At 46.7% G+C, this 26,684-nt stretch overlaps 1 protein-coding gene across 1 annotated transcript in view; it reads left to right on the top strand.

Moving 5' to 3' along the window:
* The window catches only part of TTC17 (tetratricopeptide repeat domain 17), a 152,488-nt gene extending 136,032 nt beyond the window's left edge, over window positions 1-16,456 (top strand). The window contains exons 21-25 of the mRNA XM_068261821.1: window positions 837-996; window positions 1,066-1,149; window positions 6,069-6,188; window positions 7,183-7,326; window positions 15,992-16,456. Of these exons, the coding sequence (XP_068117922.1) occupies window positions 837-996; window positions 1,066-1,149; window positions 6,069-6,188; window positions 7,183-7,326; window positions 15,992-16,123 (640 nt within the window). The 3' untranslated portion in view covers window positions 16,124-16,456. The remainder of the gene's footprint in view (window positions 1-836; window positions 997-1,065; window positions 1,150-6,068; window positions 6,189-7,182; window positions 7,327-15,991) is intronic.
* The last annotated feature ends 10,228 nt before the right edge of the window (window positions 16,457-26,684 follow it).

Below are 26,684 nucleotides of genomic sequence, written 5' to 3' on the forward strand. Positions count from 1 at the left end.
GGGTCCTTCACAGTGAGAGTGGTTATAATCGGGTATATCTTATCTTCAGGAAGTGGTTATGGCTAACTCTATCTGCATTTAAAGGTGGCTTGGGTGCTTTCCTTGCATTGAAGGGCATCCACAACTATAATTATTAAGTCATTCCAGGGAGAGTTGATCCAGGGATTTATCTGACTGAAGTCAGGAGGGAATTTTTCCCTTTTAAAGAGACACTGAAGCGAAAAAAAATTATGATATTATGATTTGTATGTGTAGTACAGCTAAGAAATAAAACATTAAGATCAGATAAATCAGTCTAATTGTTTCCAGTACAGGAAGAGTTAAGAAACTCCAGTTGTTATCTCTATGGAAAAAAGCCATTAAGCTCTACGACTTTCAAAGTCAGAGAGGGCTGTTTTCTGACTTTTATTATCTCAACTGTTACTAAACAAATTCATTTTTCTCTGCCAGAGGGGTCATTAGTTCACAGACTGCCCTGAAAGAATCATTTTGAATGCTGAGTGTTGTGTAATCTGCACATATTATAGAATGATGCAATGTTAGAAAAAACACTATATACCTGAAAATAAAAATATGAGAATATTTTCTTTGCTGCTAATCTTCTAGTAATTATTCATAGTACACAACCAATTCATTATATCATATATTTTTTTCGATTCAGTGTCTCTTTAAGACTAATTGGCCCAAGCCTTGTAAGGTTTTTTTTTGCCTTTCTCTGGATCTACTGGGATATGTGTGGGTTCAGGATGTTTTTTTTTTCCTTTCTGTTTGGACTTGACGGACGAATGTCTTTTTTCAACCAAACTAACTATGTTACTGTCTCTCCTGTGTCTCAGTATTACAGAACACGTGGACTTTGCTACTCCGCTGCAGGAACCAGGAGCAGAGCCCCTCTGTAGTGCCAACCTAGCAGCCAGCATGCATACACTGGACCACCTCTACGGGGTAGCCAACAGAGCTGCCATACACTATACGGGGGAGAGCCAGCTAAAAGAGGTAGGTTGTGTGGCTGCTGGTGTGTGGTGGAGTTGGTCGGATGTTGTCATGCTGTGTGGCTTCTTCTAGGTCTTACAGAACCTTGGCAAGGACAAGTACCCTCCCCAGTCTCTGGAACAGGTGGGCACGAGAATAATGAAAATGCTGGAGAAGGTAATTAAAACCAATGTTCTGATCCGTCACTCTGTCATCTATTAATATGTCTATCGCTATAGTCACCCAGTGCACACAATTTCCTGTGGAATACCCCTCTGCAATAGTGAATCACAGGTTCCCTAGCTGAGCACAGCACAAAATCATATCTGTGCTACAGCCCAACCAGGGCCGGATTTCTGAAAGGGCCACAAGAGCCAGGGCCTTGTGCGGCAGCAGCCCGAGGGAGCACCTGGACAGGAAATAGAGGTGGCTACATAAGAAAGAGAAGGCTGACAATGGGGAGCAACACATGAAAAAGGGAAACTGATGCTCAAGGGAGCTGTTTATGAAAGAGGGGCTGCTGTACATGAACGTTACACATTGAAGAGGAGGCTGCACTTGTACTGGGAAGGGCACTGCTGCACATGGAAGGTGAGTCACAACATACTTGGCCTAGGGGCACACAAAGTATAAACCCTTAATTAGTGAGAACAGGCCCTGAATGTTTACCATTTCCAGATGAGGTCAAACACTTAGGTCAAGTTACAGAGGGCCAGATTTATCAAAGCATTACTAGCAGTTTTTTCTTCTTAAACTGTTCTAGCCAGCAGTGGAACTGTTCTGCATGATAATAAGAAACTTCTCAAATCCTACTTAATAGCAGCTAAGAAAAGTGCAAATCCATCCCTAAACTGCTGCAGATTAAGAAGTGCTTAATAGCAGTTCTACAGATAGTGCAGCAGTTCAGGCTAGGCATGATTTGTGAAGGGCTCCTCCCCCCTGCTGCCAGGTGTCCTGTGAAGCTGTTCTGTGATTAACCCTTCCAGTGCTGGGCAGATGTATTGGTTACTAGAGATGTTGCGAACTGTTCGCTCGGCGAACATCTCTGGGGCATTTACTACTTCCGGGTCGCTCTGACCCGGAGTAGTACGCCTGCACTGCCCGGCGAAGCGCGTCCTAGATCGCGCTCCTGTTGCCGGGCACTCTCTGCGCATGTGCGTGACGTCGTTCATGACGTCACGCACATGCGCAGAGAGTGCCCGGCAACAGGAGCGCGATCTAGGATGCGCTTTGCCGGGCAGCGCAGGCGTACTACTCCGGGTCAGAGCGACCCGGAAGTAGTAAATGCCCCATGTATTCAGAGATGTTCGCCGGCGAACGGTTCGGGAACCGTTCGCTACATCTCTATTGGTTACCTCAGCAACAGCAATTTGCCCTCACACACTGCACTGTCTGAGAGACCTTCCTAACTCCTCCTATTCCTAACAGTTTAAGAAGGAATCTGTGCTATTTTAGTGATTTCTTAGAATGTCTGAGACAGTTCTGCACAGATTTCTAAAAACCTACTAATATTTTGTCTCAGACACTCTTGATAAATGTCCCCCGAGTCTGCAGTACTTGACACACAGCTCTTTTCCTCTTATTAGTACTGGATTACATTAGAACGCTGACAGCTCCATCTAGTGGCTGTTAGAGGTAGTGATCGGTCAGCTGCATTCTGTACACTTTATACAGTATCGCACACAAGTCAGTACACCTCTCACGTCTCTGTAAATATGGTATTATATCCGTATAGCAGTGTAAATGTATAACTCAACACACAGTCATTCATGCCTGAATCACAGTGTCATTTCTTCACTGCGGAGTTAGATTAAGATGCAATGGGGCCCTAGGCAAGACAGTAGATTTGCGGCCCTCTTGTGGTCATTGTAAGAATCTATACGTTGGTTGCTATGGGCAACAACACTACACCTTCGTTCGGCACCATATCACAGGAAGTGTGATAACTCGACTCTCATCACAGCAACAGCATGGGAGATAGAACTTCTTAGACATCATCAAAGTCTCAGGAGTTTATTCAGTAAACAGATATACAGATGCTTATCTCTACACAGCAAAGCAATTGTTCTGTAGTAAGTCCTCCTTGCGTTACAGCTCTTGGTTCCATTGCATGGCAACCAGGTTTTCTCTTATGTTACATCTATACTACGTGGCACTTAGGACTATATACAGTATACAGTTAGATAAAGATGACAAGACATTACAAAAAGAGTAAAGGGTGGAATTAATCAGCCAGAAGTCAGAAGCAGCAGAAGAATTAGCCCCCCCCCCCCCCCCGCGCTTGTTACTTCTTCTTATACTAAACTCTAAAGAATTAAATGTGACATCATCTGAGCAGGCACGGATCAATACCTCATCACCTGCTGTTGGCTGATAAGACATGACAAGCACAGTCTTTACTGCGCATGACCTGTAAAATTCTAAAGTCCAGGTACCGGTCATCTTGTTCTGAGAAATAACTTTGTTTACTGTACTTGGCTCGATGTTTACAGAACAAGACTGCCTCTCTGTCTGTACATCGCGTAGCCTTGTACAGTCCGACTCACACTGTTCTTCAGTGCTTCTAGAAATCCTCTTTAAAGGTATACTCTGCAAATAAAGTCTTTTAACTAACCTCAGTTAAAGTAACTGAGGCCTACAAATTCAATCATATAATACTTAAATTCTGACAGTCATTTTGGTAAGCTGAAGTGTAGAGCGAGGTCAGAGAAGGTGGCAGGTGGTCCCCTTGACACCCACTAGGCCCCAAACACCTTCCTAGGTTGCCTAGTGGCTGCTCTATATCAGAGTTGCCCCGTGAAAAGATACAGTGCATCTGGAAAGTATTCACAGCGCATCACTTTTTCCACATTTTATGTTACAACCTTAATACAAAATGGATTCAATTAATTTTTTTTTTTGCCTCAGAATTCTACACACTCCATAATGACAATGTGAAAAAGTTTGCTTGATGTTTTGGCAATTTTATTAAAAATAAAAAAAGAGAAATCATGTACATATGTAGTTCACAGCCTTTGCTCAATAATTGGCCGATGCACCTTTGGCAGAAATGACAGCCTCAAGTCTTTCTGAATATGATGCCACCAGCTTAGCACACCTATCCTTGGCCAGTTTCGCCCATTCCTCTTTGCAGCACCTCTCAAGCTCCATCAGGTTGAATGGGAAGCATCTGTGCACAGCCATTTTAAATTCTCTCCGGAGATGTTCAGTCGGATTCAAGTCTGATCTCTGACTGGGTCTGACTGGGGGGCATTTATCAAGCCTGTCTAAGACAAAATATTAGTAGGTTTTTAGAAATCCGTGCAGAAATGTCTCAGACAGCCTAAGAAATCACTAAATAGTGCAGATTCCTTCTAAAACTGTTGTATAATAGGAGTAGCTAGGAAGTTCTCTCAGACAGTGCAGTGTGTGAGGGGAATCGCTGTTGCTGAGGTAACCAACACACCTGCTGTATTGATAGCAGCTGGCTCTGAGGAGGAATTCAGCAGGGGGGAGGAGCACATCACAAATCATGCATAACCTGCACTCTGCAATCATGTCTAGCCTGCTGTTCTACATCTGTAGAACTGCTATCAAGCACTTCTTAATCTGCGCCAGTTTAGGGATGGATTTGCACTTTTCTTAACTGTAGTGCAGCCCTAGAAATCCACGCTAAATTGCCACTATTACCTAGGATTTAAGAAGGTTCTTATCATGCAGAACTGTTCACCCTGCTGGTTAGAACAGATTAAGAAGAAAAAACTGTCGGTAATGTGTCGATAAATCTCCCCCACTCAAAGATGAACTGTCGGCCCAGTCTGAGTTCAAGAGTGCTCTGAATCAGGATTTCATCCAGAATGTCTCTGTACATTGCTACAGTCATCTTTCCCTTTATCCTGACTAGTCTCCTAGTTCCTGCCACTGAAAAACATTACCACAGCCTGATGTTGCCACCACCATGCTTCACTGTAGGGATGGTATTGGCCTGGTGATGAGCAGTGCCTGGTTTCCTCCAAACATGAGGCCTGGCATTCACACCAAAGAGTTTAATCTTTGTCGCATCAGACCAGAGAATTACGTTTATCATGGTCTGAGTCCTTCATGTGCCTTTTGGCAAACTCCAGGTGGGTTGCTATGTGCCTTTTACTAAGTAGTGGCTTCTTTCTGGCCACTCTACCATACAGGCCTGATTGGTGGATTGCTGCAGAAATGATTGTCCTTCTGGAAAGTTCTCCTCTTTCCTGAACGCTCAGTTTAGATGGCGGCCAGCTCTAGGAATAGTCCTGGCGGTTTCGAACGTCTTCCACTTACGGATGATGGAGGCCACTGTGCACATTGAGACCTTCAAAGCAGCAAACATTTTTCTGTGAACTTCCCCAGATTTGTGCCTCGAGACAATCCTGTCTCAAAGGTCTACAGACAATTCCAATTGACTTCATGCTTGGTTTTCTTGTTCTGACATGAACTGTCAACTGTGGGAACTTATATAGACAGGTGCATGCCTTTCCAAATCATGTCCATGTCCTGTGTCTCCTCCTCTTCCTGTGTATAGTGTGAAGCAGCAGCACCGGCCCCCCGATCCATCAATTCCAGCTGCAAAACGCAGACCTCTCACCTCTTATCTCTCTCATGGCTCCCCTAGTGACAGCTTCTGCTGATCGGGCCATCTCTAGGGGGAGCCGTGTGGGAGATGAGAGTTCTGTGATCCCCGTTGGAATAGATGGATCAGGTGGACCTGTGCTGCTGCACACGGAGTGGAGGGGACACAAGGGGCAGCAGAGGAGGACACGGGGACAAAGCAGGGAGTCCCGGACATTTCGGCGGATCGCTGGTTCGTAACGGTGGGAGTTCATAAGTTGGGGACTCTCTGTCTTTGGAATATAAGACACAGGGAGTTTCTCTCTTTTTTCGGGAAGGGAGAAAAAGTGCGTATTCTAAAAAAATACAGTAGTCCCGTCTTTGGCCCCAGAGCTGCAAAGCAAGAGTTGTGAACACTTATCCCATATGCAGCCCCGAAAGTAATCCAAAGTCTGACTTCCTTCTACAAGATAGACACATTATCCTATTGTGTTCTTAGCTTCTCCTGTAATGTTATTTTCTTTGCTTGGAATTGGCAGAATCAGACCTCGTGGGTTCTGTCCAGCATGGCGGCGTTGTATTGGAGGGTGAAAGGACAAGGGAAGAAGGCCATAGACTGCTTACGCCAAGCTCTGCACCACGCCCCTCATCATATGAAGGTGACCAATGTCTTCTCATTTCATACTTTTATTATTATGTCAAACATAAGTAGCATGGTAAGTGGTTATTAACATGCAGCACCTGGCTTATAACACGCTGCAGAAAAAGCCTGTTGGCTGAAACCAACTACACTGTCTTCCTTTTACTAAGAGACGCTGGTTCACAGGGACTTATGTGTTAACAGGGACTCTTGATGTGGGCTGTCTCATGCCCCCAGAGGTAGTTCTGGATGCATTCTCTGGGTGTGGCTTCATTTAGGGGTGCTTGTGGTACTGCCTGTACTACTCCCGTTTCCTGGGGGCACAAGGCAGCCGACACACAGCGCCCAGTATGTAAACCAATGTCTCTTAGTTAGAGAAAGAGGCAGTGTAGTTGGTGTCGGTCCGTGCTATTTCTGGTACTGTGGATGCAATTGCACATGCTGCTGTGCCTATTAAAGCTGAGGTTGTTTTTCAGGATCCTGTGCTGAAGCTGTATCAAATTATGGCATCCCCTCAGGCACATGGTTTCTACTGGTTATCAATGCCAATCTATGGGCCCTATTTGCACAGTACATGGGGGGCGGAGGATTTATCTTGTCTATGCTGCTACATTCTATTACTGCTGTTCTGACAGCAACCTCAGCTTTTATAGTTGTCCTTTCAATTTGCAGAGAGGCTTTTCCTGCTGCTTGGTACTGAGCACACACCATGCTAGGGGCCCTCTTACACTATATCAGTTGCTGTCTGTTGTAACTGAAAGGACAACTGATGTGCAAGGTAATATCCATGTTTTCCTATAGCCTCCTTTATGCTATACGCTAAAAAACTGGAGGTTTTTCACAATGCACTGCTATGGAGAAAAAAAAAGCATTAAAATACAACACATAGCAACGCATTAAAATGCATTAAGTGTAAAAGAGCGAGTGCTCATTACCAAATTACCAAGCAGCAAAAAAAACTAAAGTTGTATAATAATAAGTATCTAATGCCATGTTTGTCTTTTTTTTCTCAGGATGTGCCCCTCATTAGCCTGGCAAACATATTTCACAATGCCAAGCTATGGAATGATGCCATTATTGTGGCCACAATGGCTGTAGAAATCGCTCCTCATTTTGTGGTCAATCACTTCACACTAGCCAACGTGTATGTCGCCATGGTAAGTCCTGCAGAATGGAGCCGCTGTTTTATTCTGTTCTCTGTGACTAGGAGATCATTGTGCCCCTCCAATCTCTGTAGCTAGGAGACCATTGTTTCCCTCCAGTCTCTGTTACTAGAAAACCATTGTGCCCCTCCAGTCTCTGTGACTAGGAGATCATTGTGCCCCTCCAGTCTCTGTACCTAGGAGACCATTGTGTCCCGCCAATCTCTGTTACTAGGAGACCATTGTGCCCCTCCAGTCTCTGTACCTAGGAGACCATTGTGCCCCTCTAATCTCTGTAGCTAGGAGACCATTGTGCCCCTCCAATCTCTGTAGCTAGGAGACCATTGTGCCTCACCAGTCTCTGTGACTAGGAGACTATTGTGCCCCTCCAGTCTCGTTACTAGGAGACCATTGTGCCCCTCCAGTCTCTGTAGCTAGGAGACCATTGTGCCCCGCTATTCTCTGTGATAAGTAGACCATTGTGCCCCTCCAGTCTCTGTGACTAGGAGACCATTGTGCCCCTCCAGTCTCTGTGACTAGGAGACCATTGTGCCCCTTCAATCTCTGTAGCTAGGAGATCATTGTGCCCCTCCAGTCTCTGTAGCTAGGAGATCATTGTGCCCCTCCCATCTCTGTAGCTAGGAGACCATTGTGCCCCGCCAGTCTCTGTTACTAGGAGACCATTGTGCCCCGCCAGTCTCTGTTACTAGGAGACCATTGTGCCCAGCCAGTCTCTGTGACTAGGAGATCATTGTGCCCCTCCAGTCTCTGTGACTAGGAGACCATTGTTTCCCTCCAGTCTCTGTTACTAGGAGACCATTGTGCCCCTTCAATCTCTGTAGCTAGGAGATCATTGTGCCCCTCCAGTCTCTGTAGCTAGGAGACCATTGTGCCCCTCCAGTCTCTGTGACTAGGAGACCATTGTGCATCACCAGTCTCTGTAGTTAGGAGATCATTGTGCCCCTCCAATCTCTGTAGCTAGGAGACCATTGTGCCCCTTCAATCTCTGTAGCTAGGAGACCATTGTGCCTCACCAGTCTCTGTGACTAGGAGACTATTGTGCCCCTCCAGTCTCGTTACTAGGAGACCATTGTGCCCCTCCAGTCTCTGTAGCTAGGAGACCATTGTGCCCCTCCAGTCTCTGTGACTAGGAGACCATTGTTTCCCTCCAGTCTCTGTTACTAGGAGACCATTGTGCCCCTTCAATCTCTGTAGCTAGGAGATCATTGTGCCCCTCCAGTCTCTGTAGCTAGGAGATCATTGTGCCCCTCCCATCTCTGTAGCTAGGAGACCATTGTGCCCCGCCAGTCTCTGTTACTAGGAGACCATTGTGCCCCGCCAGTCTCTGTTACTAGGAGACCATTGTGCCCAGCCAGTCTCTGTGACTAGGAGATCATTGTGCCCCTCCAGTCTCTGTGACTAGGAGACCATTGTGCCCCGCCAGTCTCTGTAGCTAGGAGACCATTGTGCCCCTCCAATCTCTGTGACTAGGAGACCATTGTGCCCCTCCAGTCTCTGTTACTAGGAGACCATTGTGCCCCGCCAGTCTCTGTGACTAGGAGACCATTGTGCCCCGCCAGTCTCTGTAGCTAGGAGACCATTGTGCCCCTCCAATCTCTGTGACTAGGAGACCATTGTGCCCCTCCAGTCTCTGTGACTAGGAGACCATTGTGCCCCTCCAATCTCTTTTACTAGGAGACCATTGTGGCCCTCCAGTTTTTGTGACTTGGAGACTATTGTGCCCCGCCAGTCTCTGTTACTAGGAGACCATTGTGCCCCGCCAGTCTCTGTTACTAGGAGACCATTGTGCCCAGCCAGTCTCTGTGACTAGTAGATCATTGTGCCCCTCCAGTCTCTGTGACTAGGAGACCATTGTGACCCTCCAGTCTCTGTGACTAGGAGACCATTGTGCCCCTCCAGTCTCTGTGACTAGGAGACCATTGTGCCCCACCAGTCTCTGTGACTAGGAGACCATTGTGGCCCTCCAGTCTTTGTGACTTGGAGACCATTGTGCCCCTCCAGTCTCTGTGACTAGGAGACCATTGTGCCCCGCCAGTCTCTGTGACTAGGAGACCATTGTGCCCCTCCAATCTCTGTAGCTAGTAGACCATTGTGCCCCTCCAATCTCTGTAGCTAGTAGACCATTGTGCCCCTCCAGTCTCTGTGACTAGGAGACCATTGTGCCCCTCAGTCTCTGTGACTACGAGACCATTGTGCCCCTCCAGTCTCTGTGGCAAGGAGACCATTGTGCCCCTCCAGTCTCTGTGACAAGGAGACCATTGTGCCCTGCCAGTCTCTGTGACAAGGAGACCATTGTGCCCCTCCAGTCTCTGTAGCTAGGAGACCATTGTGCCCCGCCAGTCTCTGTGACTAGGAGACCGTTGTGCCCCTCAGTCTCTGTGACTAGGAGACCATTGTGCCCCTGCAGTCCCTGTTACAAGGAGACAATTGTGCCCTTCCAGTCTCTGTGACAAGGAGACCATTGTGCCCCGCCAGTCTCTGTGACAAGGAGACCATTGTGCCCCTCCAGTCTCTGTAGCTAGGAGACCATTGTGCCCCGCCAGTCTCTGTGACTAGGAGACCATTGTGCCCCTGCAGTCCCTGTTACAAGGAGACAATTGTGCCCTTCCAGTCTCTGTGACAAGGAGACCATTGTGCCCCGCCAGTCTCTGTGACAAGGAGACCATTGTGCCCCTCCAGTCTCTGTAGCTAGGAGACCGTTGTGCCCCTCAGTCTCTGTGACTAGGAGACCATTGTGCCCCTGCAGTCCCTGTTACAAGGAGACAATTGTGCCCCGCCAGTCTCTGTGACAAGGAGACCATTGTGCCCCGCCAGTCTCTGTGACAAGGAGACCATTGTGCCCCTCCAGTCTCTGTAGCTAGGAGACCATTGTGCCCCGCCAGTCTCTGTGACAAGGAGACCATTGTGCCCCTCCTGTCTCTGTGACTAGGAGACCATTGTGCCCTGCCAGTCTCTGTGACTAGGAGACCATTGTGCCCCTCCAGTCTCTGTAGCTAGGAGACCATTGTGCCCCTCCAGTCTCTGTAGCTAGGAGACCATTGTGCCCCTCCAGTCTTTGTCACTAGGAGACTATTATCCCTCCCCTTTCTGCAGTCTCTGTGACTAGGAGACCATAGTGCCACGCCAGTCTCTGTCACTAGGACCATTGTACCCTGCCAGGAGACCATTGTGCTCCTCCAGTCTCTGTGACAAGAATAATAACATTTATATTGAGCTTTTCTCCTGGTGGACTCAAAGCGCCAGAGCTGCAGCCACTAGGACACACTCTATAGGCAGTAGTAGTTTTAGGGAGTCTTGCCCAAGGTCTCCTACTGAATTGCTGCTAACTTGCTGAACAGAAAGAGCTGAGATTTGAACCCTGGTCTCCTGTGTCAGAGACAAAGCCCTTAACCATTACACTATCCAGCCACTAGGAGACCATAGTGCCCTGCTAGTCTCTGTGACTAGGAAACCATTGTGCCCCTCCAGTCTCTGTCACTAGGAGCTGCAGCCACTAGGACACACTCTATAGGCAGTAGCAGTGTTAGGGAGTCTTGCACCATGGTGCCCTGCTAGTCTCTGTGACTAGGAGACCATTGTGCTCCGCCAGCCTGTGTGACTAGGAGACCATTGTGCACCATCTTTTCATTATCAGTTTTAAGTGTTTACTATAATAAAAATGTTACTTTTATAAATGAAGAGGAATTGTTAATTTAGTAAATGATATTTACAAGGGCCTTTCAGAAAGTAACCGCCATTTGCGATTATCTGCTGGGCAAGGTATTCTTTCTGTGTGACGTAATTGGTATCTGCCAGGGTAACCTCTGCTCTCCATGCACCGCTTGTCACATGACAACAGAAGGCTGATAACTGTTTGTTTAGCAGCAGTCAATTGACCCTTTGCCCACTCACACACAAATACCCATTCAGACATAATAAGAAAACACTATCCATGCAGCTGGCTAAAAGCCCAAAGTGCATTATTTCACGTAGTCACATATGCCATGCAGAGGCTCCTCCCAGCCCATCAGATCATCCTACTCATAGGTGAGGTGTGTGATGCTACTACAACAAAAGGGCTGGAGACCTTGTAAAAACATATGATAAATGCTTCAATAAAGGAGGCCATTCTGTGGAGAAATTATTAAGAGACATATTGGTCTAAATTCACTAAACATTACCATATTCAGTAGTGCAGAAAACAACTGATTTTACCAATGACCTTGCCAAATTTCAATTCACTAAACTTATTACCACACTGAAAAGTAGAATTACTGACTTGTGAGGTAAATTACCAACTTGTGCGGTAAATACCTAAAAAAAAGTCAAGAAATTGCAATTTACAAAGATTAAAGCATTCAGTAAATCAAGTAGAAGTGTTCGGTATTTATCTCCAGTTCTGACCAGCTGATCACTCTCCATGCGGTAACACTGACAGATATAGCAGACAGCCAATAGGGAGAGCCACACAGCCCTGCTTCTCACCCCATTTGTTCTGATACTCTGGAGGGCGGGACTTCAGAATGCAGAGCGGGGGAAGGAGACATTTTAAAAGGCTTTACTGTATCCCTTTAGATGTGCATATCTGTATACTGGTATGCATAAGAGCTCCCTCTAGTGGCAGCAGTACATCTAAAGGGATGCTAGGGATGCACTGGCTCATGCACACAGACTCCTAGTTTCCTGCCTAACCTGCTCCACAGCTGGTGTGACTAAAGGCTCATACACACATCAGACTATAGTCTTTGGAAAATGAAAGATCACAGACCAATCTTACCACCCTTCATGTAGTATGAGAGCCATACTCAACACAGTCTTTTCTATGGAGCTGAACTCCACATCAGAAAAAAATCTTTGCAAGGTGCTGCACACACAGATGCTGTACAGACACAAAAGATCAGTATCTGCAAAAGATCTGTTCCTGCCAAAGATCCGTTCCTGCAAATTGCAATGATAGTCTATGAGATCTGCAGATCATCATACACACATGATTTAACTGACATTCATCTGCAGATCAAGCAATCATCCGCAGATCTGAAAATCCATCCTGGTGGATCTGATCTGCAGATGAATGTCAGTTAAATCATGTGTGTGGGCTGGTGCACACCAAAACCCGCTAGCAGATCCGCAAAATGCTAGCAGATTTTTAAACGCTTTTTTTTATTTTTCTATGGCGTTTTGCTAGCGTTTTGCGGATTGCTGCTGCGGTTTTCAGTATAGTAGATTTCATATATTGTTACAGTAAAGCTGTTACTGAACAGCTTCTGTAACAAAAACGCCTGCAAAACCGCTCTGAACAGGCGTTTTTCAGAGCGGTTTGCGTTTTTCCTATACTTAACATTGAGGCAGAAACGCATCCGAAATCCAAAAAATGCCTCACCCAGGCATTTTTCGTTTCTGCAAAACGCCTGCCGCTCTGGTGTGCACCACCCCATTGAGATACATTGACCAAGCAGATCCGCAGCCGCAAGCGGATCTGAAAACGCCCAAAAAGCCGCTCGGTGTGCACCAGCCCTGTATGATGATCTGCAGATCTCATAGACTATCATTGCAATTTGCAGGAATGGATTTTTGGCAGGAACAGATCTTTTGCAGGTACTGATCTTTTGAGTGTGTGCAGCATCTGTGTGTGCAGCATCTTGCAAATATTTTTTCTGATGTGGAGTTCAGCTCCATAGAATAGACTGTGTAGGTATGGCTCTCATACTGCATGAAGGGTGGTAAGATTGGTCTGTGATCTTTCATTTTCCAAATACTATAGTCTGATGTGTGTATGAGCCTTTAGGCTATGTTCACACTATGGGCTTGATTCACAAAAGAGTGCTAACTGATAGCACGGCCGTTTTCACGCAAATTTTCACATTGCGCGCGATCGCGAAGACCTTGCGATTAAAAAGCGCGTGCAATGTGAAAAGCGCAGCGCAAGTGCAGCAGTGTGTACAGGCCCTTAGTCAGGAAGTGAACTCTACAATGTATTTATTCTAAAAAGCGCTTGGGAAATCGCTATACAAAGCGCTTTCCCTGAACCTTCTATTGAGCCAAAGCGCTCAGAAAATGGTACAGGCAGCGCTTTTGGAAGCGGATCGTAATTGAACCTCTCATATGTGAACACTCTCATAGGGAATCATTGCACAAGTGCTTTTAGGGCGATTTCTAAAATCGCCAGCGTTTAAAATAATACACAAACGCTCATAGTGTGAACAAGCCCTTACAGAGCAGGGCTTAGTGAATTGAAGCCCTGAAAATATTAGTGAACTTGGGAAAAAAGGGTAAAATACTGAACTGCCCTTAGTGAATTGAGGCCAGTGATGGGCAATTGAAAATGGCTGCTACCTTGGGAATGACCCTTGTAGGAATACTCACAATGACCGCACTGCATTCCTGCTCTCTTTTTGACACTTTAATCCATAACTTCTGGATATCAGGATCCTCTTTTCTCAATAGAAGACATGGTACTTATCCGTTAGCCGGGCGCATCCGGCAGGTGGCGCTAATTACTATTCCCCCTCCAGGCCGACATGGATAGTAGGGAAAGATGTAACTCTGGTGGAGTTTTATCGCCACCTGCCGGATGCGCCCGGCTAACGGATAAGTACCGAAGACATTACCTTCGGGGGGCAATCAGGTGGTCTACTCCTCTTAGGATTTGGGAAGAAGGTAGAGTAGCTTGTCAGGCCTGGCTGGCACATTTCTTATTTAATTTTATCCACTTGTTGACAGACTATCCAGATAATGCTGTATTTAAAGGGATACTGTAGGAGGGTCAGGGGAAAATGAGTTTAACTTACCCGGGGCTTCTAATGGTCCCCCGCAGACATCCTGTGCCCGCGCAGCCACTCCCCGATGCTCCGGCCCCGCCTCCGGTTCACTTCTGGAATTTCAGACTTTAAAGTCAGAAAACCACTGCGCCTGCATTGCCGTGTCCTCGATCCCGCTGATGTCATCAAGAGCGCACAGCGCAGGCCCAGTATGGTCTGTGTCTGCGCAGTACACTCCTGGTGACATCAGCGGGAGCGAGGACACGGGCGTGCAGGCGCAGTGGTTTTCTGACTTTAAAGTCAGAAATTCCAGAAGTGAACTGGAGGCGGGGCCGGAGCATCGGTGAGTGGCTGCGCCAACACAGGATGTCTGCGGGGACCATTAGAAGCCCCGGGTAAGTTCAGCTCATTTTCCCCCGACCCCCCTACAGTATCCCTTTAAATGAAATATACTGAGGCTGGAAACAGAAACAGACAGAGGGAAGAGACAAAGATCAATTAAAGGAGAACCTCAAGGCAATCCAGGTGGTTTTCCCAGAACCCAGTCATTTATAATTGTGATGATGGTTAACTAGTTCACCAGGGTAAAGTGGCCGTGCATGTGCAAGTGAACATGTGTCCCTCCCCCCACGACACCCGGGTCTGCATTCCGATCCTCTGCTATGCAAAACAGATTGTTTTGCATGAACTCGTTAAAGAACACCTCTCCCCAACTCCCCCACTGATGTCTGTGGAGCACCCATCAGCAGCTGAGGGAATGATGATTGATTTTACAATGTATGAGCTGTTTTTACCAAGGGGTAGTCTTGTGACATGATCCCCTGTTTTGCAAAGGATTTCAGGTGAATTACCACAGATACCCAGGGCCGGTTCTCGACTTTTTGCTGCCTGGGGAAAACTATTGAGGATGCGCTTCTTCCCCCTCCCCTGGTTGGAATGATCGCACACCACCCGACAATTTACTCTGCCTCATTCAATGTTCTCACATGACATGCTGCAGCTCAACATAATAGCACACTGGCTGTGACACACAAACTGCTACTCCATTCCTCTTCAGTCAGGACAGCAGTGCCACCTCCTTCCTCCTGCTGTGCAAGTCAAATGAAATACTGCTGATCTCCAGCCTCCCCCCTCCTCACTCACTGTCAGACTCCTTACACAGCACAACACGCTGCTTTTCCCCAATGATGCTCTCCTGCCTCCCCCCTCCTCACTCACTGTCAGACTCCTTACACAGCACAACACGCTGCTTTTCCCCAATGATGCTCTCCTGCCTCCCCCCTTCTCACTCACTGTCAGACTCCTTACACAGCACAACAAGCTGCTTTTCCCCAATGATGCTCTCCTGCCTCCCCCCTCCTCACTCACTGTCAGACTCCTTACACAGCACAACAAGCTGCTTTTCCCCAATGATGCTCTCCTGCCTCCCCCCTTCTCACTCACTGTCAGACTCCTTACACAGCACAACAAGCTGCTTTTCCCTAACTCTCCTCTTGTTTCTCCTCTGATTGCATGCTGTTAGTGTAAACACAGTGCAAACATTCTGCCCCTGTAATCTCTGCGCCTGACGCAAATGTTTTGCCTTGCTTCATGAGAGAACCGGCCCTGCAGATACCCCTTATTACCCTTGTCAATAATATTAATTCTTACAAGAGACAAAATGGGTAGGGTACTCCAATCTAACGAAGGCAGAGGCATCTTACCTGAAAACCAATCCAAGATGCAAAGACTGCAATTTATTATATTGCAAAACGTAGGCTGTTTACGTAGTCTATTTTAACAAATCATTCTTATCTGGTATTGGCCGGCAAGGAGGCGATACATTGGTTAGACTTAATGACTGGCGATGTACTATAATAGCTATGAATGTCAGGCCACTTCAACTTCCTCTCATTGGGTGCATTCTCTTTTTCTGCCACTAGGAGGAGTTTGAGAAGGCTATGCGCTGGTACGAATCCACCCTGGAGCTGCAGCCAGAATTCGCACCAGCGAGAGACAGAATTCGTGCGATTCAGTGTCACCTGTTAATGAAGAAAGGGAGGCGTACCCCGTAACCCTCTCCGTATATAACTCACCACTAATTTTCTAAAGGTTATTTTACCAAATCAATTCAAATGTTTTACTTTTCTTCATCAGCCTTGAAAATGGTTAAAAATTGCTGCTTTTATTTAAAATGAAAAAAATCCAGAGCTGCTGAACAAAATGAATTATCCTGCAGGGGGCGCTGGGAGAGGGGAGGGACACTGGAAGAGGTGAGAAGTGCTAGAAGACAGCAGGGGCACTAGAAGAGAGGGGAGAAGTGCTGGAAAAGGGGAGGAGGACTGAAAGAGGTGCTCGAAAAGGGGAGGGAAGAAGCGCTGGAAGAGGGGGAGCGCTGGAAAAGGGGAGGTGCAGTGGAAGAGAAGAGAGGCGCTGGAAGAGGAGAGGGGTGCTGGAAGAGTGGACGGGAGGGGGGGGGGGGGGGGGCTGGAAGAGGGAGGGGCACTAGAAGAGGGCAGGAGCTCTGTAAGAAGGGAGGAACGCTGGAAAAGGAGAGGGGCACTAGAAGAGGGGAGGAGCGTTGTAAGAGGGGAGACATGCTGGAAGAGTGGAGGGGGGATGGAAGAGGGAGGGGTACTAGAAGAGGGGAGGAGCTCTGTAAGAGGGGAGGAACGCTGGAAAAGGAGAGGGGCACTAGAAGAGGGGAGGAGCGTTGTAAGAGGGGAGACATGCTGGAAGAGTGGAGGGGGGATGGAAGAGGGAGGGGTACTAGAAGAGGGGAGGAGCTCTGTAAGAGGGAAGGGGAGCTGGAAGAGGAGAGGGGCACTAGAAGAGGGGAGGAGCGTTGTAAGAGAGGAGGTGCACTGGAAGAGTGGAGAGGTGCTGGAAGAGTGGAGAGGTGCTGGAAGAGGGGAGGGGCGCTGGAAGAGTGGAGAGCTGCTGGAAGAGGGGAGGGGGCCTGGAAGACGGGAGGGGCGCTGGAAGAGTGGAGAGGTGCTGGAAGAGGGGAGGGGGCTGGAAGAGGGGAGGAGGGCTGGAAGAGGGAGGGGTGCTTTTAACTTCCGAGACATTATTGGCCATTGTGTTTTCATTAACCCCCATTAGCCCCGAGATCGCCAACAAATCATTTTCATGTGTGTGGAATTTCCTGTCAAACAGAATATGACTCCTCAGACTGTGTCAGCAGTAAATCAGTTCTATGTATATAAAGTGTCAGAGGGGAGTATCAGAGCCTGCTGCCACTTACTGGATTAGTCACTCAGACTTTCACTCTGTGATACTAACCTTCCCTGGGTACCTAACCCTAAAGCTCAACACACACCATACAATCTTGGATGTTCAATCTTACCACTTTCATGTAGTAGAAGAGCTTATCCAATCAATCATTCAAGGTAATTTTAAACTGTTGGCCCTTATACTACATAGATTTGGTAAATCTGTACAACCAAGATTGTATGGTATGTGTTGAGCCTTACACTAACCTTCCCTTACTTATTCCTAACACTAACCCTTCCTCTCACCTATCCCTAACACTAACCTTCCCTCCTCACCTAACACTAATCTTCCCTCCTCACCTATCCTTAACCCTAACCTTCCCTTACCTATCCCCAACATTAACCTCCTCTCACCTATCTCAGACACTTAACTCCCCTAGCCAATCCCTAACACTAACCTTCCCTCACCTATCCCTAACACTAACCTTCCCTCACCTATCCCTAACACTATTCTTCTCGCCTCACTTAACCCTAACCTTCCCTCACCTATCTCTAACACTAACCTTCCCTCACCTGTCCCTAACACTAACCTTCGCTCACCTATTCCTAACACTAACCTTCCCTCACCTGTCCCTAACACAAACCCTCTCCCCTTTCCCTAACACTAATCTTCCCTCCTAACCCTAACCTTCCCTCATCACCTATCTCTGACACTAGCCTTCCCTCACCTATCCCTAACACTAATCTTCCCTTCCTCACCTAATCCTAACACTAACTTTCCGTCACCTATCCCTAACACTAACCTCCCCTCACCTATGCATAGCACTAACCTCCCCTCACCAATCCCTAACACTTAACCTTTCCTCAACTATCCCTAACACTAACCTCCCCTCCTCATGTATCCCTAACACTACCCTTGCCTCACCTATTCCTAACACTAACCTCCCCTCACCTATCCCTAACACTAACCTTCCCTCACCTATCCCTAACACTACCCTTCCCTCACCTATTCCTAACAGTAACCTCCCCTCACCTATCCCTAACACTAACCTTCCCTCACCTATCCCTAACACTACCCTTCCCTCACCTATTCCTAACACTAACCTCCCCTCACCTATCCCTAACACTAACCTCCCCTCACTTATTCCTAACACTAACCTCCCCTCACTTATTCCTAACAGTAACCTCCCCTCACCTATCCCTAACACTTAACCTTTCCTCACCTATCCCTAACACCAACCTCCCCTGCTCATGTATCCCTAACACTACCCTTGCCTCACCTATTCCTAACACTACCCTTGCCTCACCTGTCCCTAACACTAACTTTCCCTGACCTATCCCAAACACTAACCTTCCCTCACCTATCCCTAACACTAACCTTCCCTCACTTATTCCTAACACTAACCTTCCCCCACCTATCCCTAACACTAACCTCCCGTCACCTATCCCTAACACTAACCCCCCCCCCCCCCTCACTTATTCCTAACACTATCCTCACCTGACTTATCCATAACACTAACCTCCTCTCACCTATCCCTAACACTACCCTTCCCTCACCTATTCCTAACAGTAACCTCCCCTCACCTATCCCTAACACTAACCTTCCCTCACCTGTCCCTAACACAAACTTCCCCTCACCTATCCTTAACCTTCCCTCACTTATTCCTAACACTAACCTTCCCTATCCTATCCATAACACTAACCTTCCCTCCTCACCTATCCCTAACACTAACCTTCCCTCACCTATCCCTAACACTAACCTTCCCTCACCTATCCCTAACACTAACCTTCCCTCACCTATCCCTAACACTAACCTCCCCTCACTTATTCCTAATACTAACCTTCCCTCACCAGGTTTTTTTGGAATGGGATTAGTATTTTCTTCAGAAAACCTCCTCCCAATGCCATCCAGTGTGAGACTAACTCCTCACAGAAGACTTTCTTCTTTCTTGAAACTTCTCAGGTGAGCGCTGCTTTTCTGTGATCCTCTGCTTGCTGCGCTTTCTCATTTCTTGAGGAGTAAGGAAAGCAACCAAAAGGGTGGAGAACAATCTGCCTGGAAATGACATCACACAACGGGACGTCCTTCAGGAAGCTCACATTATGGGTACTTGATGGAGTTCTCAGTTTATGTGAATGAGGAATCCACCAGCCTCGGGGTGTGCAAAGATTTCGAGGAGCCCTAATGGGGCAAGAGGTCCATCAAGCCTTTCACACCAAAGTCCAAGCACCCAGAAGTTCCCATATAGGACTTGATCCTTAAAGAGACTCTGAAGCGACTTTAAAAACAGCTTTTTACCCTATATTCTACATGGGCATGTTTGCCCCTGCTAAAACGCCGCTAATCCGTGGCAGAACAAGGGGTCTTCTTTACCCCCCAAATCCCCCCCTAAACCCCCCACCCCGCCCCGCAAAATCCTCTACCAATTTGGTCGTAGAGTTTGCTGCTCATGGAGGCAGAGCTTTCGGCTGTACCCCTGCCTCCATGCGCGTCTATCAGCGGCGGATCTCCGCCTCTCCCCCGCCCCTCTCAGTGAAGGAAGACTGAGAGGGGCGGGAGAGGCGGACATATGCGCTGATAGACGCGCATGGAGGCAGGGCTACAGCCATTAGCTCTGCCTCAACAGGAAGCGCTCCCCGGACACCACGGAGGTTATTTGGGGGGTAAAGACCCCTCGTTATGCCGCGGGATATCAGCGTTTTAGCAGGGGCAACCATGCCCCTGTTGAATATAAGGTAAAAAGCTGTTTTTAATCTCGCTTCAGAGTCTCTTTAAAGTGGGAGTGTCACCATAAAAATCAAATTTCAACAGCAACTGGTCTGAGTGTATTAAGTGATAAAGATGCTAATCCTGCATTCAAAACTTGCAAAACTTTTTCTGCTGTTATGATTTGGAGTTATTACATACTTAAGGAGCACTGGCCCTTTAATAGCCATTGCCATTCAGTTGCAAGCTGGAGGTTCTTTTTATCTATAATATATTCCTCCTCTCCCCTTTATTTTCCTGCCTAGCTGAAACATGATTCTCTGCTCACTTGTATTTACAAGCAAGGCTGAGGTGACTCAGCGATTGGAGGAGAAAAGAAAAAAAAGTTTGGGGAAGAAATGTCATCAGTATTTAGCCTCAAGTATTGGGCAAAAGACGATGGGCTTGATTCACTAAGCCTAATAGCATGCCTTCTCCAAGTTAACACTCCTTATCAGAGATAACACACCTTATCAAAGTTAGCACGCCTTATCAGAGTAGCATAGCGAGCGCTACGAACCCGCAGGGGCTCCGGGCAGGACGAGTGGAGCTCTCGTCATTGCCAATTAGCAGGCTTAGGTTTGTAGCGCTCGCTATGCTACTCCGATAAGGCGTGTTAACTTTCATAAGGCGTGTTATCTCTGATAAAGCCTGTTAACTCAGATAAGGCATGCTATTTGTCTTAGTAAATCAAGCCCATGGTTCCCACCAGGAACATAATTCTCTTCTTTTTCTATATAAAATTCACTGAAATCAAAACCTGGACAGTACAATACATGTGTAATGTAAGTAGATCAAGTATTTATCTACTTATATATGTGTTTTTCCCTGGCATAGTATGGCTAATCCTCCTGTTTTAATGGATATTTATTTGTTAAAGCAGTAGGATCAGCCATACTGTCCACGTTTTGATTTCAGTGAATGTTATATAGTAAATGACCAGAATTCTGTTCCTGGTGGGGGCCATGTCTTTTGCCCACAGTTAAGGCTAACTCGTGATGTCATTTCTGCCCTTTACTTTTTTTCTTGTCTCCTCCAATCGCTGAGTCACCTCAGCCTTGCTTGTAAGCACAAGTGAGTAGGGGATCAGATTTCAGATAAGCAGCTGGCAGGGAAATAAAGGGAAGAGGAGGAATAGATTATAGATAAAAAGAACCCCCAGCATGCAATTCTTTGGCAACGACTACTAAAGGGCCAGTGTTCCTTAAGTATGTGATAACTCCTAATCATAACAGCAGAAAAAGTTTTGAAAGTTTTGAATGCAGGCTTAGCATCTTTATTACTTAATACACTCAGACCAGTTGCTGTTGAAATTTGATTTTTATGGTGACGATACCGCTTTAAGGGTCGAGTCCTGAATGGGAAATTCTGTATGCTTGTACTTGATGGAGTTCTCCTAAGGTTTCAGTGGCGGCATTCTTTGGCTCCTGGTAACTGACCTGTGCAAGGCAAGAGAGGCAGGACCTTGATCTCTATCCAGACCTGAGATGGGCCAACTGTCGCATGAAATGGCATCATTATTAGTATGTTATTATTGTGTTCCATGGCACTCAGACTCTCACACAGCTCTCAGTCTATTGAAGTAAAGGAACTGCATAGAGATGACATCTTACTGACACATCGAGTGGCTCATATTCTGTTTGCACTAGTAAATTAAAAAGGGGAACCTGTATTTTTTTTTTTGATAACTGCTGTGACTGAGCCCCAATATCTTCATTTGTTTTTATGTTTAAAAATAATTATTTTTTTAATGCAGTGATTAAATCTATTTTCCAATCATAAGAAGTGTTCCAATCAAATGTGCTATTTCTTCCTGCCCGCCATGCCTGTGCTTTGAAACAGCCTTGCAATAATTCACCGGATCCTTTGAATCTCGGCAAATCAGATCTGTACAGAGCACATAGTTATTCCAATAAAACTGTTTGAATCATACTGGGTTTTCGTGTGTCAGTTTGTCAAAGAATGTCCCAAGGTCAGAGACGGTGGTGCTCAGCAAGATTTCAGATATCCAAACTACCCAGATAATCCGAACTTTTTCCACTATCCGAACTTCTAATAGCAATTCTGATATTTTTTAAAATCCGAATAGACTATCCGAGCAAACTCGGATTTCCCATCTGAAATCCGGGCGGATAGTTAGTTCAGATATCCGAGCTGAAGCCAAAATCACCCTCAATGGCAAAAAAACCCTTTTGAAAGCATCCAGGGAGAGAGAGCGAAAGAGAGAGAGAGAGAAAGAGAGAGAGAAAAAGAAAGAGAGAGAGAGAGAGAGAGAGAAAGACTTTTTTTATGAAATGGTCCCGATCCAATTCACTTTTTCTTCCAAATTTTCTCCTAGGAGAGTTTTAGCCATTTATTTAGGAAAGGGTTCTTTACAGTAAGAGTGATTAACCTATTTTGGTTCCTGGACATAGAAACTACGTCCAGGAACCATGCGCGCTGCCGCGGCCGATCGCGCGCGTGCACGCGCACTCCCGGCCGCGGATTTGGTAGCCACGGAATCAATGTATCGGGCTATGGTGCCCGATCACTGATTCCTCTCCCCCGCTGAAAAAGCGACAGCTTCTCTCGGAAGCTGTGCTTTTTCTGGCTGTTCCCTCCCCGATGCGTCACTCTAAGCGAGTGACGTCATGTAAACAAACTCAATACTACAACTGAAAGTTAAAAAAAAATAAAAATTAACACACATTTACATTATAAATCTATTGTTTACCTCCCACCCTCCCAAAACTACCCAAATAAAATGTTTACTATAAAAAAACAAAAAACATTACAATAAAAAAAAAACATGTAAATATTTACCTAAGTGTCTAAACTTTTTAAATATCAATGTAAAGATGAAATATTTCTATATTTTTTTTATTTTAAACTTGTAAATAGTGATAGATGCAAAATGGAAAAAATGCACCTTTATTTCCAAATAAACTATTGTCGCCATACATTGTGATAGGGACATAATTTTAACGGTGTAATAACCGGGACATATGGGCAAATACAATATGTGAGTTTTAATTATGGAGGCATGTATTATTTTAAAACTATAATGGCTGAAAACTGAGAAATAATGAATTTTTCCATTTTTTTCTTATTCCTCCTGTTAAAATGCATTTACAGTAAAGTGTCTCTTAGCAAAATGTACCCCCCAAAGAAAGCCTAATTGGTGGCGGAAAAAACAAGATATAGATCAGTTCATTGTGATAAGTAGTGATAAAGTTATAGGCTAATGAATGGGAGGTGAACATTTCTCACGTGAAAACGACGGAACGCGAATGGGTTAAGATGTGGAATGCATTGCCACAGGAAGTAGTTATGGCAAATTCTATATCTGCATTTAAAGGGGGCTTAGATGCTTTCCATGCATTGAAAGACATGCATGGCTATAATTACTAGGTAATGCCTAATGATGTTGATCCAGGGATTTTATCTGATCTGGAGTCGGGAAGGATTTTTTTTCCCTTTGCGGCTAATTGGACCATGCCTTGTAAGGGTTTTTCGCCTTCCTCTGGATCAACAGGGATATGTGAGGGAGCAGGCTGGTGTTGCACTTTGTTCTCTGGTTGAATTCGATGGACGTATGTCTTTTTTCAACCCAAATAACTATGTAACTACCAACTGGGCTAAAGGGACTCTGAGCAGACCCTTAAGCTCACTACTGTTTACAGTAAAGTGTACCTGCAATGCCAGCGGTGCACGCATCTCTCATACAGCTCGCTACTGTTTACAGTAAAGTGTACCTGCAATGCCAGCGGTGCACGCATCTCTCATACAGCTCACTACTGTTTACAGTGTATCTGCAGTGACAGTGGTGCACGCATCTCTCCTACAGCTCGCTACTGTTTACAGTAAAGTGTACCTGCAGTGCCAGCGGTGCACGCATCTCTCATACAGCTCACTACTGTTTACAGTAAAGTGTAACTGCAGTGCCAGCGGTGCACGCATCTCTCATACAGCTCACTACTGTTTACAGTGTACCTGCAGTGACAGCGGTGCACGCATCTCTCATACAGCTCACTACTGTTTACAGTAAAGTGTAACTGCAGTGACAGTGGTGCACGGATCGCTCATTTAGCTCACTATTGTTTATAGAGGAAAGTGTAACTGCAGTGACAGCAAAACACACATTTATCATACATCGCACTATTGTTTACAGTGACGAGCTTACCTGCAGACATAGTCTTTCAGTACAAACTGCAATATCCAGCGCAGTGTCCCTGTACACTCTTCTTCTGTGTGTACCTATTGGCCTTTTCAGTCAGTACAATGTACAATGCTGAGCATAGGGTCCCTGCATGCTCTGCTTCTGTGTGTCCCTACTGACCTTTCCAGTCAGTACAGACTGCAATTCTCAGCACAGCCTCCCTGCATGCTCTGCTTCTGTGTGTCTCTACTGACCTTTCCAGTCAGTACAGACTGCAATTCTCAGCACAGCCTCCCTGCATGCTCTGCTTCTGTGTGTCCTTATTGACCTTTCCAGTCAGTACAGACTGCAATTCTCAGCACAGCCTCCCTGCATGCTCTGTCTGTGTGTCTCTTCTGACCTTTCTAGTCAGTACAGACTGCAATTCTCAGCACAGCCTCCCTGCATGCTCTGTCTGTGTGTCTCTTCTGACCTTTCTAGTCAGTACAGACTGCAATTCTCAGCACAGCCTCCCTGCATGCTCTGCTTCTGTGTGTCTCTACTGACCTTTCCAGTCAGTACAGACTGCAATTCTCAGCACAGCCTCCCTGCATGCTCTGCTTCTGTGTGTCCTTATTGACCTTTCCAGTCAGTACAGACTGCAATTCTCAGCACAGCCTCCCTGCATGCTCTGTCTGTGTGTCTCTTCTGACCTTTCTAGTCAGTACAGACTGCAATTCTCAGCACAGCCTCCCTGCATGCTCTGCTTCTGTGTGTCCCTACTGACCTTTCCAGTCAGTACAGACTGCAATTCTCAGCACAGCCTCCCTGCATGCTCTGCTTCTGTGTGTCCCTACTGACCTTTCCAGTCAGTACAGACTGCAATTCTCAGCACAGCCTCCCTGCATGCTCTGCTTCTGTGTGTCTCTTCTGACCTTTCCAGTCAGTACTGACTGCAATTCTCAGCACAGCCTCCCTGCATGCTCTGCTTCTGTGTGTCCCTACTGACCTTTCCAGTCAGTACAGACTGCAATTCTCAGCACAGCCTCCCTGCATGCTCTGCTTCTGTATGTCTCTTCTGACCTTTCCAGTCAGTACAGACTGCAATTCTCAGCACAGCCTCCATGCATGCTCTGCTTCTGTGTGTCCCTACTGACCTTTGCAGTCAGTACTGACTGCAATTCTCAGCACAGCCTCCCTGCATGCTCTGCTTCTGTGTGTCTCTTCTGACCTTTCCAGTCAGTACAGACTGCAATTCTCAGCACAGCCTCCCTGCATGCTCTGCTTCTGTGTGTCCCTACTGACCTTTCCAGTCAGTACAGACTGCAATTCTCAGCACAGCCTCCCTGCATGCTCTGCTTCTGTGTGTCCCTACTGACCTTTCCAGTCAGTACAGACTGCAATTCTCAGCACAGCCTCCCTGCATGCTCTGCTTCTGTGTGTCTCTACTGACCTTTCCAGTCAGTACAGACTGCAATTCTCAGCACAGCCTCCCTGCATGCTCTGCTTCTGTGTGTCTCTTCTGACCTTTCCAGTCAGTACAGACTGCAATTCTCAGCACAGCCTCCCTGCATGCTCTGCTTCTGTGTGTCCCTACTGACCTTTCCAGTCAGTACAGACTGCAATTCTCAGCACAGCCTCCCTGCATGCTCTGCTTCTGTGTGTCTCTACTGACCTTTCCAGTCAGTACAGACTGCAATTCTCAGCACAGCCTCCCTGCATGCTCTGTCTGTGTGTCTCTTCTGACCTTTCTAGTCAGTACAGACTGCAATTCTCAGCACAGCCTCCCTGCATGCTCTGCTTCTGTGTGTCCCTACTGACCTTTCCAGTCAGTACAGACTGCAATTCTCAGCACAGCCTCCCTGCATGCTCTGCTTCTGTGTGTCCCTACTGACCTTTCCAGTCAGTACAGACTGCAATTCTCAGCACAGCCTCCCTGCATGCTCTGCTTCTGTGTGTCTCTTCTGACCTTTCCAGTCAGTACTGACTGCAATTCTCAGCACAGCCTCCCTGCATGCTCTGCTTCTGTGTGTCCCTACTGACCTTTCCAGTCAGTACAGACTGCAATTCTCAGCACAGCCTCCCTGCATGCTCTGCTTCTGTATGTCTCTTCTGACCTTTCCAGTCAGTACAGACTGCAATTCTCAGCACAGCCTCCATGCATGCTCTGCTTCTGTGTGTCCCTACTGACCTTTGCAGTCAGTACTGACTGCAATTCTCAGCACAGCCTCCCTGCATGCTCTGCTTCTGTGTGTCTCTTCTGACCTTTCCAGTCAGTACAGACTGCAATTCTCAGCACAGCCTCCCTGCATGCTCTGCTTCTGTGTGTCCCTACTGACCTTTCCAGTCAGTACAGACTGCAATTCTCAGCACAGCCTCCCTGCATGCTCTGCTTCTGTGTGTCCCTACTGACCTTTCCAGTCAGTACAGACTGCAATTCTCAGCACAGCCTCCCTGCATGCTCTGCTTCTGTGTGTCTCTACTGACCTTTCCAGTCAGTACAGACTGCAATTCTCAGCACAGCCTCCCTGCATGCTCTGCTTCTGTGTGTCCCTACT

This window comes from Hyperolius riggenbachi, chromosome 11, assembly GCF_040937935.1.
Source record: "Hyperolius riggenbachi isolate aHypRig1 chromosome 11, aHypRig1.pri, whole genome shotgun sequence".
Lineage (NCBI taxonomy): Eukaryota > Metazoa > Chordata > Amphibia > Anura > Hyperoliidae > Hyperolius > Hyperolius riggenbachi.